General features: G+C 38.8%; 1 protein-coding gene across 5 annotated transcripts in view; it reads left to right on the forward strand.

Moving 5' to 3' along the window:
* The window catches only part of CAMSAP2 (calmodulin regulated spectrin associated protein family member 2), a 168,860-nt gene that overhangs the window by 98,393 nt on the left and 54,412 nt on the right, over window positions 1-16,055 (forward strand). For 3 of the 5 annotated variants that reach the window (XM_067538308.1, XM_067538309.1, XM_067538313.1), the window contains 3 exons: window positions 6,305-6,337; window positions 11,306-11,447; window positions 15,005-15,144. In XM_067538308.1, the coding sequence (XP_067394409.1) occupies window positions 6,305-6,337; window positions 11,306-11,447; window positions 15,005-15,144 (315 nt within the window). The remainder of the gene's footprint in view (window positions 1-6,304; window positions 6,338-11,305; window positions 11,448-15,004; window positions 15,145-16,055) is intronic. The other 2 variants (XM_067538310.1, XM_067538312.1) reach the window with 1 other exon arrangement.

Raw genomic sequence — 16,055 nt, forward strand, 5'->3', positions numbered from 1 at the left:
GCCTGTCTGTTCCGGCTCTCCTTTGATTCGGGAATGCTCAGCTCTGGTGATTTCTTCGTCAGTGTCCTCAGTGCCACATAGACTGGTTACAGACCCCTCATTGTTCTCGGCACTGTCTCCTGTGCCTTTTCCAGTTTTCAGTGCAGGATTGAGGTCGCCCGCCTTTTTGGTACTGAGAAGCTTGTCAACGCAGGTACTAACTTCTGTCCAGTGACCACTCCAGAGCACACTGCTTCTGTAGGAATGGAACTGCTTTAACTTCAGTGCTGACATCTGCTCTGGTACTGAATGTGGGGTTCCCATCAGTTCTTAAAGCACTGAGTGCTCTACCGTTCTCAATACTGGTGAATCTGATGACTTCAGATGAGGTTGGACATTTGCTGGCCTTTGGGGTGGCTCTTCTGTTGCCTCTGTTGACAATTTGGAAGGTTCCTCAGGGTTGGAGACATCTTCCTCTTCTCTGTTTCCTTCTGGGGATTGCTCATGAAAGTTATTGAGACCTTCTGGGGATCACCATTGGTACTGAGATCAGGAATGCTCCCATAGTAGAGATAGGACTTCTTGGCCCAGTTCCTAATGGCCACCTATGCCAGACCCCTACCCACAGTGGCCTTGTTGGAATCCCTGGGATGTTCTGCAGTTGGTGAGGACTGATCCTTGGAGTAGTACAAAGTAAGGTCACCTATTCCTCTGGTAGCTACTCCTCCTGAACCTCTATCACTGCAGCCACACAGGATATTGCTCCAGTGGAACTGGTTCAGTTTGAACTATTATTATGGATACCACAGGAGATTCCATTGGCTTTGCTTCCTTCCTCTTCTTCATTGCTAGACAACTCTGCAATGCCAAAATCTTCCTCCCATGTATCTGAGGATTTTAAATCATAAGTATGGCCATACTGGGGTCAGACCAGTGGGCCATCTAGCCCAGTATTCTGTTCTCTGACAGTGGCCAATGCCAGGTGCTTCAGAGGGAACAAACAGAACAGGCAATCATCAAGTGATCCATCCTCTGTCGCCCAATCCCAGCTTCTGGCAAGAGAGTTTAGGGACACTTCAGAGCATGATTTTGCAATCATGTCAGGACCTCCTGAGGCACATGGTTTCATCCTTAGATATTCAGGCTGAGTTTGTTCAGGAGAATCCCCATAAGTTGTTGTATATTCTCCTGTGCTCAGCACCAGGGAAAGTGGTTCTCCCCATAAATGTAGTGATCTTGGAACTGGCAAAGGTTCTGTGGAACACTCTAGCTTCCTTACCACACACAGCGAAACATAGAGATAAAAGAAACTACATGTTTATTCATGGTTTTGAGTGCATCTACTTGCATCCAGAGCCTAATTTTCTTGTCATAATGGCAACTAATGAGAGGTTAAGAAGATATAAATTGATACCAAAGGACAAGGACTGTAAAAGATTAGACATGTTTGGAAGGAAAATGTATTCTACCTCTTCCTTACAAATACATATTGCCAATCAGCCGGCACTTTTATCCAAGTTTAACTTTTGTAAATTGGGAAGCAATGGCAAAATTTACGGATAAGTTGCCAGAATCCTCTGATGTAGAGTTTGTCTTTCATTGCAGAAGGCTGTATAGTGGCAAAAACATCACTATAGTCAGCTTGGGATATGTCTCATGCTTCCTCTAGAGTTATGACCTATGCTATAACAATGAGAAGGGCTTCATAGTTGCAGAACTCTGGTATTATTCCTGAGGTCCAACAGATGATTGAGGACCTACCCTTTGAGGGTCAATTTTTATTTTCAGAGAAAATTGAAGAAACATTACATTCCTTTAAAGACTCTCAAGCCACATTGCATTTGTTGGGAGGTTTTTCCTCAGTGGTAGAGAGACCTCACTTCCTGGAGCAACAACAATAGCAGCAATATCACCCTCAGCAGTTCTTTAGTTCAAATTATCCCGCTAGACAGCAGGATTTATCCAGAAAGGGGCACAAGTCTCATAGAAGGTCTTCTGGTCCCAATTTCAACCAATCAGCCTGTCCTTCCTCAGTTTCGGGCAAGCAGACTATTTGGCACTCTCCCCAAGGTTGGCATTCCAGTTCTAAAGCTTCATGCAATTTCCCTTTTATTTGGGGACAGGCTCTCCCTCTTCTACAGAGTTTGGGCATCAAAACTATCGACGAGTGGCCCTGAGCACTGTGTGACTGGGTTATGCCATTCAGTTGCTGTCTGTTCTCCCTTCCTACTCTCCCACCTTTTCCCTTTTCAGGGACCCTTCTCAAAAGTCTCTGCTCCTTCAGCAAGTTCAGACTCTCCAGGCTTTAGGGGCCATACAGGAGATTCTTCTTCAAAACCAGGGAAAGGGTTTCTACTCATGGTACTTTCTGATCCCGAAGTCCAAGGGAGGGATGAGACCTAGCCTCAGTCTCTTTGGTCTCAACAATTGCATCAAATACATAAGATTCCACCTGGGTACCTTAGAGATTATTCTTTCTGCTCTGAATCACAACAGTTGGTTTGCAGCCCTCAATCTTAAGAATGCTAACTTCCATGTGACAAATTTCCCAAGTCACAGGAGGTTTATGAGACTTGTAGAGGAGGTCAGCATTATCAGTACACTGTGCTTCCCTTTGGCCTATCCTCTGCTCCATGGGTATTTACCAAATTCATGACTCTAGTAGCAGCATCTCTCAGAAAAAGAGGAATTCTTGTTGGCCCAAACCTAGATGATTGGTTAATGAAAGGCAAATCTGAAGAACAAGTCCTCTGTCATGTCCAATTCATACTACATCTCTTCAATCAATTTTGAACAAAGAAAAGTCAACATTATTGCTAAGAGGAAAAACAAATTAATTGGGTCTCTACTAGACTTTGTAAGTTTGAGAGCATTTCTGCCAAACAATTTCATGCAATTTTTTACCTGTGTCTGGCACTTCAGTCTCAACTTTCAACTACAGTCCATGTATGCCTGAAGTTCTGGGTCATATGACTGCATGCACTTATGTAGTCCAGCCTACAACATTGTGCCTTCATCCTCTTCAACCATGGTTGAAGTTGGTCTATCGCCTGAGTTGTCAATTGTTGGACAGACTTGTCCGTGTGCTCCAGTGATCCTGGACTCCCTACAGTGGTGGACAGTTCTGGGCAATATATACCAGGGTGTTCCCTTTACTTGTTCTCCAACAACCAGGACTATAGTCACCAATGCCTCCTCAATAGGTTGGGGAGTTCATCCAGAGACACTGAAAATTCAGGGCTTGAACTTGGAACTGGAGGCTTCCTTTCATAGCAGCATTCTGGAGCTTTGAGCCATTTACCATGCCTGTCAAGCCTTTCAGAATCGCATCGGGGTGCAGCAGTTCATATATTCCTCAACAATGCCATCGCAATATATTATGTGAATAAAGCAAGGAGGAGCCAGTTCCAACCAGCTTTGCTAGGACGCAATAAAATTTTGGCAGTTCTGCATCGAGGAAAGCATAATTCCCACAGATGCTCATTTACCTAGGGTCCAGAATCACTATGCTGATCATCTCAGCAGGAATTTCTCCCAGAATCACAAGTGGTCTCTAAAGACCAGTGTGCTGATGTCCATCTTGTCAGAAGGAACATCCCTATTATAGACCTGTTTGTACAAAGAGACAACAAGAAGTGCCATCAGTTTTTTGCTCTCAAGCAGGTCTCAGTCCAGGCTCTTTAATGGATGTTCCATCTGAATTGGGGATCAGCACTGATGTATGCCTTTCCCTGATACCACTCATTCTTCATCTTATTCTTAAACTGAAGTTGGATCATGCCAAACTAATTCTCGTTGCATCAGCTTGGCCAAGACAATGTTGATTTTCTGACCTACTCAATCTGTCAGTTCGACCTCCCATCTCTCTTCCTCTTTATATTGATCTACTGACTTAGCATCACAGCTGAGTTTTGCATCCAGTCGTCAGAAGTTTACACCTCATGGCATGGATGCTGCATGGCTGGAAGATAAGAAGGAATGCTGTACAGAAGCTGTTGAGCAAGTGCTATTCAATAGTAGAAAACCATCTACAAGAGCTACCTATTCGGCCACATAGAAGTGGTTTTTGATGTGACTGAATCTCCTGGGCTAGCAATCAAGGCTAGCCTGCATTTGGGAAATTATGAATTATCTGATACATCTTCAATCCTCTGATCTGTCTCTCAGTTCCTTGAAGGTCCACTTACTGGTGATCTTGAGGTTTCATTCTGTAATCCAAGTGAAATCAACTTTCTCTAATTCCAACAACATTTCTAGGAGAAGTCATACATCTCCACGCACCAATAAAAGAGCTGGTTCCCTTGTGAGACCTTAATACTGTGTTAACTGCTCTTAGGGGGCCTCCATTTGGGCCCCTGGCATCCTGTTCTCTGCCCCCCCTGTGCCAGAAGACAGCCTTTCTTCTTGCTATATCATCTGCAAGGAAAGTAAGTGAGTTGCAGGCCATGCTGCAGGGCCCCTGTATATGCAGTTTTTCAAAGACAGAGTGGCCCTATGGCCGCATCTGAAATTTTTGTTAGAAGCAGTTTCAGTTTCACCTTAACTGAGTAATATACCTACCAGTATTCTTTCTGAAACCACACATACATATGAACAGCAGCTTCATTCCTTGGATATGAAATGATGCTTGGTGTTTTACCTGGAGGTGGACTAAGCTTTTTCATTCATCACCTCATCTTTTTGTCTCCTATGCAGATCAAAGGAAGGGTCAAGCAGACTCTAGGCAGATGACTTCCAGGTGGATAACTTCCTGCCTTACAACAGCATATGAAGTAGCTGTTCCTCAGACCACACTTCCTCAGAGATTACAGGCTCATTTGATGAGGGCCCAAGCAACATCGATAGCATTCCTCAGTGCTGTTTCAATATTGGACGTTGGCAGGGCTGCTACCCAATCTTCTGTATATACTTCTATCAAGCACTATGCTGTTAGCACTGTGTCTAGGTCAGATGCAAACTTTGGAAAGGCAGTATGTAGTTGTTGTTGAAGTAAACTCTGAGCCCCACTGCCTTCAAGTACTGCTTGTAAGTCACCTGAGTGGAATACACATTTACAACCATTCAAAGAAAAAAATGATTATTTAGCTGTACTGTAGCTGTTGTTCTTCAAGATGTGGGTGGAGACGTGTATTCCACAACCCACCCTCCATCCTTTCTGCATTGGAGTGTCTTGTCTTGACATTTGGAGCAAAGGAACTAAAAGGGATCAGGGCAGCACTGTCCTTAGATAGCTAGGGAAGGAGCTAATGGCCAGAGGGCATGAGCGCTGCTGCCTTTACCTGGACTGCTAGGAAAAGTTTTCCAGCTTTGATGTACTGGGTGCATGAGCACCTGAGTGGAATACACATCTGCACCCACATCTCAACAACAATTACAGCACAGGCAGGTAACTGTTTTTTGCAACAAATATTTTTCTGAAACCTATAAGTGCAATTAGGGATTAATCCAAAACTCTTTGAAATTAATGAAATAATTTCAATTGATTTCAATGGGTTTGGGATTAGGCGTTTAGAGTGAGTTTTAATTATTTGTAACTCTGGTTATATGTGCTCACTTTTTTATCACATAGTCTTCATAGACTACTTGACTATGATTAAATCCACCAGTTCTGATTTTTTTTCCTTTTCCCTACAAGTGCTGAAAGAAACCACATCTAGTAGGCTGTACATTCAGGTCATTGCCCATCATGTAGCTGATGCTAATGTGACTTGTCATTGCAAAAACATGACTGCCTGCATCCCTCATTTTTCTGATCATTGTCATAAGACTATATTTACAAAATATTGTCAAACTTGTATGAAATGTTACTGTTTGGCATTGGAATTAACTGTTAAAAACCTCACTGGAATTTTGTAATATTTCTATACAAGCATGTTCAGACCAGTTACTATACATTGCCTTAGCTTCTTCACTTGCTTGTTTTATGTTCCATGTCAGTTCATTTTGATGCTGTAATATTGTATTCTCAGATGAATTCCTCAGTTGGTAAAATTGATTACATAGCCCGGGTGCAATTAGATGTGTGAGGACATCAAATAAAATAATACTGATTTGAACATCTATGTCTTTTTAGTATGGGAAAATTATTCTGTTGATTGATAGAGACTGAAAACTATCATTTCCATTATTAGTTTTACTATTAAAGAATTACGTTTTATCATGTATGAAGGTTATGGTGCCAATAGCATTTAGTATGAAATTATAATATACCATTGTGCAAAACAGAGAAATTTAAAGAAAAATTGCTATGTAAGGATAACCTATAAAATCTGATTTAAAAAAATTCCCTTTTTACTTTTTCTTTTTTCTACTGCTTCCTCTGAAGTCTCCTACCAAATGGTTTTGGAAACTGGTTCCTGTAAGTTTGCCCAACTGCTTTACTTTGATCTAATAGCTTAAAATGAGAATGGCTTTGTCCATGTCATGCTGGTGTACTCATGCATTTCATTTATCTCTGAGAGATTAGATTACAGTATAGTAGATTGCTGTCCATTGGGTTCACATAGTTTAGAAACCAGTCTTTCAAGGTAATCTGGGAAAAATTAAAATTTAAGAAATGCTATTGGATCAGAAGTTGCTTTAAGAACAGTTGACATGCATGTGTGCAGCTGTAGTGGGTATGATATTTTACCTTTTTATAGTGCAGTGTGTTGCCTCATATTACTTCGCCTCAGAATACAAAACACCCCCTCTATACTCTCTCTAGTAAGGTTCTCTGCTTGGTTTATGCACAAACTCCTATTCAGTGTGAATCAGAGCTGCTTGTGTACTTTACCAAGAAGGTTGATCCATAGAAGCCAACCTTTGGGTGTTGACATTAAATGGCATTTAAAATTTTTAGATGCTTATTAAAAGCGTATATTAAAAGATGTGTATTATCATACACATCATTTATCCTAGTTTCTCTCTCTTCAATTAGTGATGACTACAGTAGAACCACAGAGTTATGAACACCTCAGGAATGGAGGTTGTTTGTAACTCTGAAATGTTCATAACTCTGAACAAAACGGTATGGTTGTTTTCAAAAGTTAACAACTGAACAGTGACTTAATACAGCGTTGAAATTTTATTATGCAGAAGAAAAGTGCTACTTTTAACCATCTTTAAATGTAACAAGCACAGACAGTTTCCTTACCTTATAAAACAATGAAACTTTCCTTTTATATTTTTATTAATTTACATTTAACACAACACTGTACTGTATTCACTTTTTTTCCCTCTGCTGCTGCCTGATTGCGTGCTTCTGGTTCCAAATGAGGTGTGTGGTTGACCGGTCAGTTCATAACTCTGGTGTTTGTAACTCTGAGGTTCTACTGTATTTGGGGGGGCCCAAACATTGATTGCCCTCCCCCTATTGTTAAAAATGTAAAAGCATAATAATGTAAGTCTGTGCTTCATTAATAACAAACTAAATCTATTTCCTTGATATTCTTTCTTCTAGGGATGATCATTTTCCTTTATCATACTGTAATTTGTACTAAAATTGTTTGCAGCTTAATTAATGTATCCCCTTGCTACACTTCAAAAATAAAGATAATGTGCCCTTTTCTCTATCATCAATAAATCCATACTATAGGTGTGGATCTGCTTTGAGACTTACTTAGGGCTTGTCTACACTTAGGAACTTAGCAATACAGCAAATTATGCTCAATACAGCTGTGCCACTGTAAGAGCACTCATGTAGCCGTGTTAGCCCGATGGGCGAGAGCTCTCCCATTCACGTGACAAAACTATCTAAATGGTAGCTATGTCGGCGGGAGAACGTCTCCTGCCGACATAGTGTTGTACACACAAGCGCTTATGCTAGCAAAACTTATGTCACTCGAGTGTTTTTTTTTTTCACCTTCTGAGTGACAAAAGTTTTGCCGGCATAAGTGCGAGTGTGTAGACACAGCCTTGGTCTGTAGATGTTCAAGTAAATGCTATACTGCATACTTAACCTTTGTTCTGTGGTTCAAAGGGGTACTTTTGATCTTTCAATCAAATCACACATGCAGCACTTCCCCAGGCCCTCAGATAGTTTTGCTTTAACTAATAAGAGATTGTTTATATAGTGCAAAGAGAGGAAAAATGAGCTTAAGCAACTGCTTACTGTACACAAAGTTTGGCCATTACCTAAAGAACAGCATTAACAAACACTGCTTGTAATAGAGACTACAGCTGTTCTGTTTCTAGCTGATTCAACTCAAATTCATGAGAGTCTTTAGTATGCAAGTAATTTCTCTGCAGTGTTCTCTTTTTTTCCCCTCTGCATTGCTATCTACATATATTTAAAGAGAATATGCAGTTCTGGACAATGCAATAGCATTTAAATGTTCTTATTTCAGGAATGAAAGGACAACAGCATAACTAACATAAGGGGAGGAGTAAAGCGACAAGTGGTCTGTGTATGGTTATTACTAAATTACAAAAATAAAGTACCTCTGACATCATAATCTGACATACATTATTTCTATTAATCCAGAATGCTAGTGAAGAGCAGTTTCAGAATAGTCTTTTGTTGTAGCTGTCTTTGCATAAGATATTAGTTTACCAATAGCTCCCTAGCAACATCATTGTTATTTGTAGTGCAGTTATTAAAAAGTTTTAATAAACACGGTTTTAGCATGTTAAAGTGTTTTATGTTGTTATAGCCATGCTTATTATCACTAAATGATTAAAAGGGATTTTCTTCCCAATTAAAAGTAAAAAACAGTCACGGGTGGCTACACCAATGGTTCCCAACCTGGGGGGCAGGACCCCCTTAGGGGGAGATGCCAAAGATTCCAGGGGGTCCATGAGGCTTCAGTAACATTGAGGTCATTTAGCCCCCTGAGCTCCGTGTTGTGCGCAGCCCCCACTCCGGAGCTCCGCACTGGCTGGAGCGGAGGAGCAGCTGCCCCCAGCCCTGCACTGGCCAGGCACGTGGCTGGAGAGGAGCAGCCACACACCAGTGGGGGCCTGGAGTCGCCACAGCCAACCCACCAGAGCCCGCCTCCATTACCCTTAGTCCATGAGGGATGGGAAGAGGCGGGGCTACATGGGGCATGCGGCTTAGCTTCTTACTCATAATAATTTATTATTATTCTGTAATATAGTGTTGTTATTATTATTATTATTATATGAGTTATATGAGTTTATGGCCGGTGAGGAATCAGGGCAGGTGCATGTGTTAACTAGTGAGGCTTTCACTCAAAAAGGTTGGGAACCACTGGGCTGCACATTAACTTGAAGTAGTATAACATCTGTTGCCTTCTTTAATCAAATGCTGAGTAAATTCTTATTGAAACATGATACAAAATACTGTATACCTTGAGCAGCCTAGTAGATTTGACAATATTTTAATTTATTTTTCCTGAAGTAAGGTGCTTCTACTCTCTCAAACAATCACCTTCTTCCAGGTCTATCTTAAAGGTTTGACATAGTTCCCAAGAGATATCTATAAACACTGTTCCTAAGGAAGCCTGAGTTATCATTTAAGTGACAAGAAGCTTTTCCCCAGAAAGTAATTGTGTGAAGGCATATTGTGATATGCTGCTAGGCCAGCCATTGTACTCTATTTTTAAACCAATTAAAAATGTTCTTTAAAAAACTGAGATTTTTTTAAAGCAGTATATTAAATTCTTGGGAGAAAATTTTAATTATGATTTTTGAGCCAGTCTGTATATTGTTTTACTGTATCTTTTCTGCTATTGTTGTCTAATAATAAAATCAAATCTAAGTAAAACATTTCTCCCCACATTTCATTTCTGAGCCATTTCCATCGAGTAAAAGCACGATTCTATATTCGTGACATTATAGTGATTTCCATGACAATAGATTAGACTGTCACAAGTAAAGAATTGTAAGTTCAAGGGGGAGGGAAAAGCTCTGACTTTAAGAAAGATGTCTTGCTTAAATACAGGTAATTTAAAGTGTTACTAACATATGCAAATCAAATAATAATACATGAAAGATAAACACATATTGTTTAGCATTTTCAGATGTCTACCATAGCAAGGGAAAACTGTCCTCCTTCCATTTGTATCTTCATGCAACATAGTTCATGCGTCAGTGTGACCACATTTAAACATTACTCTTAAAATATTTGAAATATTAACTGGTTAAAAGTTATCTGGGCCATTCTGGTGTGTTATAGTAAAGATTTGTCTTCAGTTCCCAGTACTGGTATCTCTCTCTCCTTAAGGTAATATACTCTACATTCAGTTCCCAGTACTGGTATCTCTCTCTCCTTAAGGTAATATACTCTACATTTTTCAATAATCCCCCATCTTGGCCAATTTTAGTGAGACACTGAGATGCACCAAATGGAATCCCATCCAGTTCTTACCAAAAGGCTGGTGACCACAAAGTATACTTTTCAAGGTTAGAGTGTAGAGTGAGTGAATTCTCAGAACTTCAAAAAAGAGCCCTCCAATTCCATCTAAATATATACATAACAAACATAAAATTAATTAGCTCAGGTCTATTCTTGGCATTAAAATTCACATCATAATTAGCGCTGAGGTATGAAGAGAAACTAAACTTTCTGTAGTATTTGAAAATTAAAAGGTCAATTACTCAATAAGTCATTTCAACAAGTTAGTAAATATGTCTTCTTCTATGTACTTATTTTTTTTAATCTGCCTCCCTAGGGGATGTAAGAAGAGACATTAAGAATGATCAATATCAGATCAGAGCAAAATAAATGTTTCTTTTTCAAAACATTTTCCTTTTGTAACTTTCTTTTACCCTAGTAATCTTGGTCATGAACCCTTTTCTAAATATACTGTTGTCTGTATGATACAGAATAATAATGAAAGTGGAGCTGATCAAATCCAGATTCCTCTACCTTTGAACTTGCCAACAAGTCTGTTATAACTGAAGCACGTATTGGCCCAGATTCTCATATGGTGTAAATTGACATAGCTCAGTTAACTTTCACGGAGCTATGCAGAGTTACACCAGCTGAGGATCTGGCCCATTATGTTAGACTTATAAGTAATTTTTTAATGCTTATGAAACTGAATGCCGCTATTTGTAGGTTATTCTCCTAATAGTGATAAACATATTGTCTGATTTCAGAGTGAATTAGAATATTGTATGTATGTGATCAAACTTTGGTTGCACAGTAGTTTTGAATGAAAGTTGCAATATTAGCATATTAGCTTATTTCCTTTTAAATCATCTACATTTTGCCTATTTGGTTAGCATAAATATTAATCTACAGAAAGTAACCACTGACAAAATGGTGACTGACTTGATATGTGCCTTTTCACTAATGGAACATAGAATCTACAGTGCAAATCTGTTTTCACATATGTTTCTGAGCATATGTCTATTTTAATCTCCTCTTTCTACATGGTAGGCTCGTTACAGGAAGGAGCAAACACTGTTTAAGCAGCTGCCTTGCATTCCTCTGGTAGAAAATCTGCTGAAGGATGGTACAGATGGTTGTGCTTTAGCTGCCCTGATCCACTTCTACTGTCCTGATATTGTCAAACTGGAGGGTGAGTGTGTATGTTATATTACTCTCTGCCATTAAAAAGATGTTGATGCAAGTTAAAATGTTTTTTTCTTTGGTATATATTAAAATGGTGGTGTTCAATAGCATGGATACATAAGAGGTAAAATTTGAGAGTTTCTTAAACTCCATGCATGAAACTTCTGTTTTTAAAGAGAGAGCACCACATACCAGGGTAGCTCCCAATATTATGTTTACCATTACTTTTAATATATCACCAAGCAAATGTAAATTTGTAATGATAATTCCATAAATAACTATCTTTGCAGATTCCTCACTCTTGAGCACATCCCTCAGTACCATGAACCTTGGAACCATCTAGAAACCCATGACCAAAGATCACAGAAATCCTTTCTCATAGATCTAAGCAAGTTACAATTTTATGTAAAAGGGCCACAGCCCCAACTACCCTCATTTCCATTCTTACTGCTGTAGGTAACAGGTCTAAGAAGCATGAGACACTAGCTGCATTGTACAGTAGGTGGTTTCTTTACATGTGACTACTTTATTAACTTGAAAGTTGTTGCAGTGTCTATATAATAAATACAGAAATAAAATACATAGTTTAAAGTGTTTGATCTACACCGTGCAGTTCCAAGCTGTGATGAGCAATTTTTGCTGCTGTTCCACTCTGTGGCCTGGTTCAAATCAGATCTTCCTTTGGCAGATCAGAATAAAGAATCTGAATTTAAGCTGTTTGCTTCAATATGGCACTAATGTGCCTTGGCATCCAATCTGTCCTGGTCATTCTCCTCATGAAAGCGTCAATCTTGTTGGGAACACCTGTGATCCAAGCATCCCAAGAATTCAAGGAGTATGCACATAGATCTGAGGCTTGATCAGATCTCAAGTATGAAATCCCCATGCAAAACCATTCGATAGAATGCCTTTAGTACCACAGTCCTCTTGATGTAAGAAAGAAAGAAAAACTCCAGTCACTCTTCTTGGGCTCATGAGATGGAAGAAGGTGGCTTTCAGGTTATGTAAGTGTCAGACCCAGACATGTGCTGTCACTGCATGGTATTTCTGATCAGAGAAGGGTTGAAACCATGGCTGCCATGAATGTTGACTCCTTGGATCTTTGCCTCCAATGCTAACAACTTGCCCTCTTACTGTTTGAGAACAGACAGATATTCAGAATTTCTGACTGATGCATTTTTTAGGACTGGAGTTGGAATCTCATGTATGCCTTTACACAGATTTCTCCACTCTCTGTTTTTCGGAACAGTAAAGCACGGCGTGTCATCCTTGAATCCCTAGTTTAGTAGCACAAGTTTTGTTGTTTGGATCTCCTAGCCATGATATCCTATTCACCTTTTCAGAATATTCATGTAAAGGCTCCCCTTTTGTCTCGAAAATAAAGTCAGTGTGATCAGGTACTACTGCAAGCACCGTAGAAAACACAAAAAATATAAAGTCTTCATCCAGACTTACTCTATCTAACAGTATCATTCTTGACAGTTATTAGTTATGAATGTTGAATGTTCACATGAGAAGCATCTGGTCATTTTTGGAATTAAGGAAGCCAGCTACCAGAACAGTATGCACTAAAATGAAGAAGCTTTAATAAACAGGGAAACAGCAGAAACATAGGCCTAACATCTTCTAGTTCTTTGTATTCTGGACTATTTTCTTTCTTTTAAATAAATTAAAAAACTCGGCTTGTTTTTGGCTATTTTAAAGTCCACCTGTTTGCTTTTAGTAATTTATCATAATCTTCCAGTCCAGGGAACAATGGTTTTTCTTAATCTGACAATGAATAGGGCATGATTATTGTATATCTTCTAATGTGAGCCTTTATCTTCCTGAAATTAGAACTCCGTACCGACAAAACTACTTTTACCCTGTCCCTCAAAGCTGCATTCTCAGTAGCTAATAGATCAGCAAGGAGGCTGAGTGAGGCTGCTTATGCAACATCTTCCTTTCATCTTGTTCTGTAAGGTTAAGGTGTAGCTACATCCACATCCTAAATTCCTCCCTAGGGTGATTTCTGAATTCCATTTTAGTCAGTTGGTCTCTTTTAATCTTTATCCCAAACCAAATTTAACAGAAAAATATTTTCTGCATATTTTTGGTTTACCTGTTACCTGATTAAGAGAGAACCTTTTTGTTGGTTTCAAGATTCTTTTGCATTTGTGGCCATATTTAAGTTGGTATCAGTTTCAGTTCAAAGATTGATCTAAATGATTAGCTCCTATCTGTGACCAAAAAAAGTCCCTCTCCCAGGTAGCCCATCCTAATAGCTCTAAGACAGCTTCCATGGCATGCTGGAGAAATGTCTCCAGCCTGAAATCTGTAAAGCTGCCACATAAAATTTCGTTCATATCTTCACTTAGGCTATGTCTACATTAGCACTTTTGTCGGTCAGTGATGTGAAAAAAAATACACCCCTGACCAACAGAATCACAGGTGTGGACAGCACTGTGTTGACGGGAGATGCTCTCCCACTGACATAGGTACCGCCGTTTGTTGGGGATGGTTTAATTATGCCGACAACGGGAGAGCTCTCTCCCATCCGCATAGAGCGGCTATGCAGGAGACCTTACAATGGCGCAGCTGCAACAGTATAGCTGTGCCACTGTAAGGTCTCTAGTGTAGATATAGCCTTAGCTATGCTCCCTCAATTTGGTTCTGATGGTTATATTCTTTCCTTCAGGCCCTCATTCTTTAAGAACTTCTCTAGGGAGTTATTACTGCTAGTCTATCTCCTAAGAGGCAATTCTTGAAGGAGAAAGGAAAGTTACTCAGCTGTACATGTTATGCAGAGTATATTGCTGCTTCAGAACCACACTCACCCACCCACCTTTACCACTTCCATGACTATAAATGGTATTTTGAATAGCAAAAGGAAATTAAGGCACCAGGGTCTGCAATTCCTTTTATAAACTCGCTTTGAACATTTGGTTCCACAAAAGAGAATATATGGTGCCCTAAGTACTTTTATAGGTGGATCCAGGGTTTATGATGTTGAGACACATTCCCTCAAGAGTGGCTGTTCAGTGGTAAAAAATCAGTATGCTTGGAGAACTCCAATAACAGATGAGTAATTCCTTTTACCTTACTGCTAACATCTGAGCGTTTAAAACCTAGATGCAAGAGGGAAAAAGTAATCAGTGCAATATATTTAAGTTACACAATTATGTTTTTGATGGTGGTATCAAAATAAGAAACAGGTCAAGAGTTATATCATAACTTATTTTCAGCAAGCGTCGTTTTTAAAAAAATCATAGTTTATAATTACCATTTACAAAAAAAACCTAACTAAAGTTTGTTTTGGATAGTATTCAAGATGTTAATCTACTTTGATACCATAGAAACAGACTTCTAAAAATGCAATAAATAATAAATAAAATATAAGATGACATAACTCAAGATTCTGAAATTAAAATAAATGAGACTATTTTGTAAAAATAATTTTTTTAAAATCCGGTTTTGAATTAATTTTAATCTACCTCCAAAATGCTTAGCACTTACTATCTGTAAGGCTTTTATTTTCAGATCTGTAACTATGCCTAACTTTTTCTGTTTCCTTTTTAATTTTAGATATTTGTTTGAAGGAGACTATGTCATTGGCTGATAGCCTATATAATCTACAGCTCATACAAGAATTTTGTCAGGAATATTTGAACCAGTGTTGCCATTTCACTCTTGAAGATATGCTATATGCTGCTTCTTCAGTAAAGGTAAAAAAACCAAACAGTTTTAAGATGTGATTTCTTTACTAATGCTATATAACTGCTTTTAGAGTTACTGCTATGAGGTTCAGTGAAACAGGATAATGCATCTGTTGGGACAAACTGATTAAATTATAATGTGCATATAAAATACACATTTCAGTTGCACATATCTCCTTTTGGGTGCTTACAGTGGTCTTGAAATGTAAATGTCTTTTTAAAAGGAGAACACTTAAAACTTTAATTTTGGTCAGATACGAGACTGTCCTAACTTCATTCTCTCTTAACTGAAAACACACAATCTGCAATATTTCTTTGAAAATATAATGGTAAGTTATGATGGCTGTAAAACTTCCTAAATTTTTCAAACTATAATGTACCTTAATGTTATGGTTTCTGGAGAAACTAACTCATCCCCCATGTTCATCTATACAGAAATATAAAATATAATACAATGTTTGCTTCTGTGTTTTACATGTGTATATGCTTTATTTATTTTTATAAGCTATGGTTGCTCTGAAAACCATAACTTTGAATTTCCTGAATTAATTTCATTTAAAAATCTAACACTTAAGCAGCATCATTTGTAGTTGTGTGCATTTCATTTCCTTTTCTTAAAACAGAAAACTGTACTGAATTTCACAGTATGTATGTTCATTATAAAGTATGGTCTGAGATTCAAATAAGTATTTGAATTTTCTTACAGCTAAACAGAATTCTACGTATAATTGCAGAGACTGTGGGTGTTATCTGAATAACTGCATTTTTAGGGCTCATTTCTGTGAAGTGCTGAGCATCTTCAGCTCCCACTGACTTTGCCCAGATTATGGTGTTTAGCAGTTCATAGGAGCACTTAACGCCTTCCAGATTTGAGCTGTTGCTGTGTACCTCAGGCCTCATCTGCACACACATTGTAGTAA

The sequence above is a fragment of the Emydura macquarii genome, unplaced genomic scaffold (genome assembly GCF_026122565.2).
Source record: "Emydura macquarii macquarii isolate MOO-44397 ecotype Brisbane River unplaced genomic scaffold, CSIRO-AGI_Emac_v2 contig_480, whole genome shotgun sequence".
NCBI classification, from domain to species: Eukaryota; Metazoa; Chordata; order Testudines; family Chelidae; genus Emydura; species Emydura macquarii.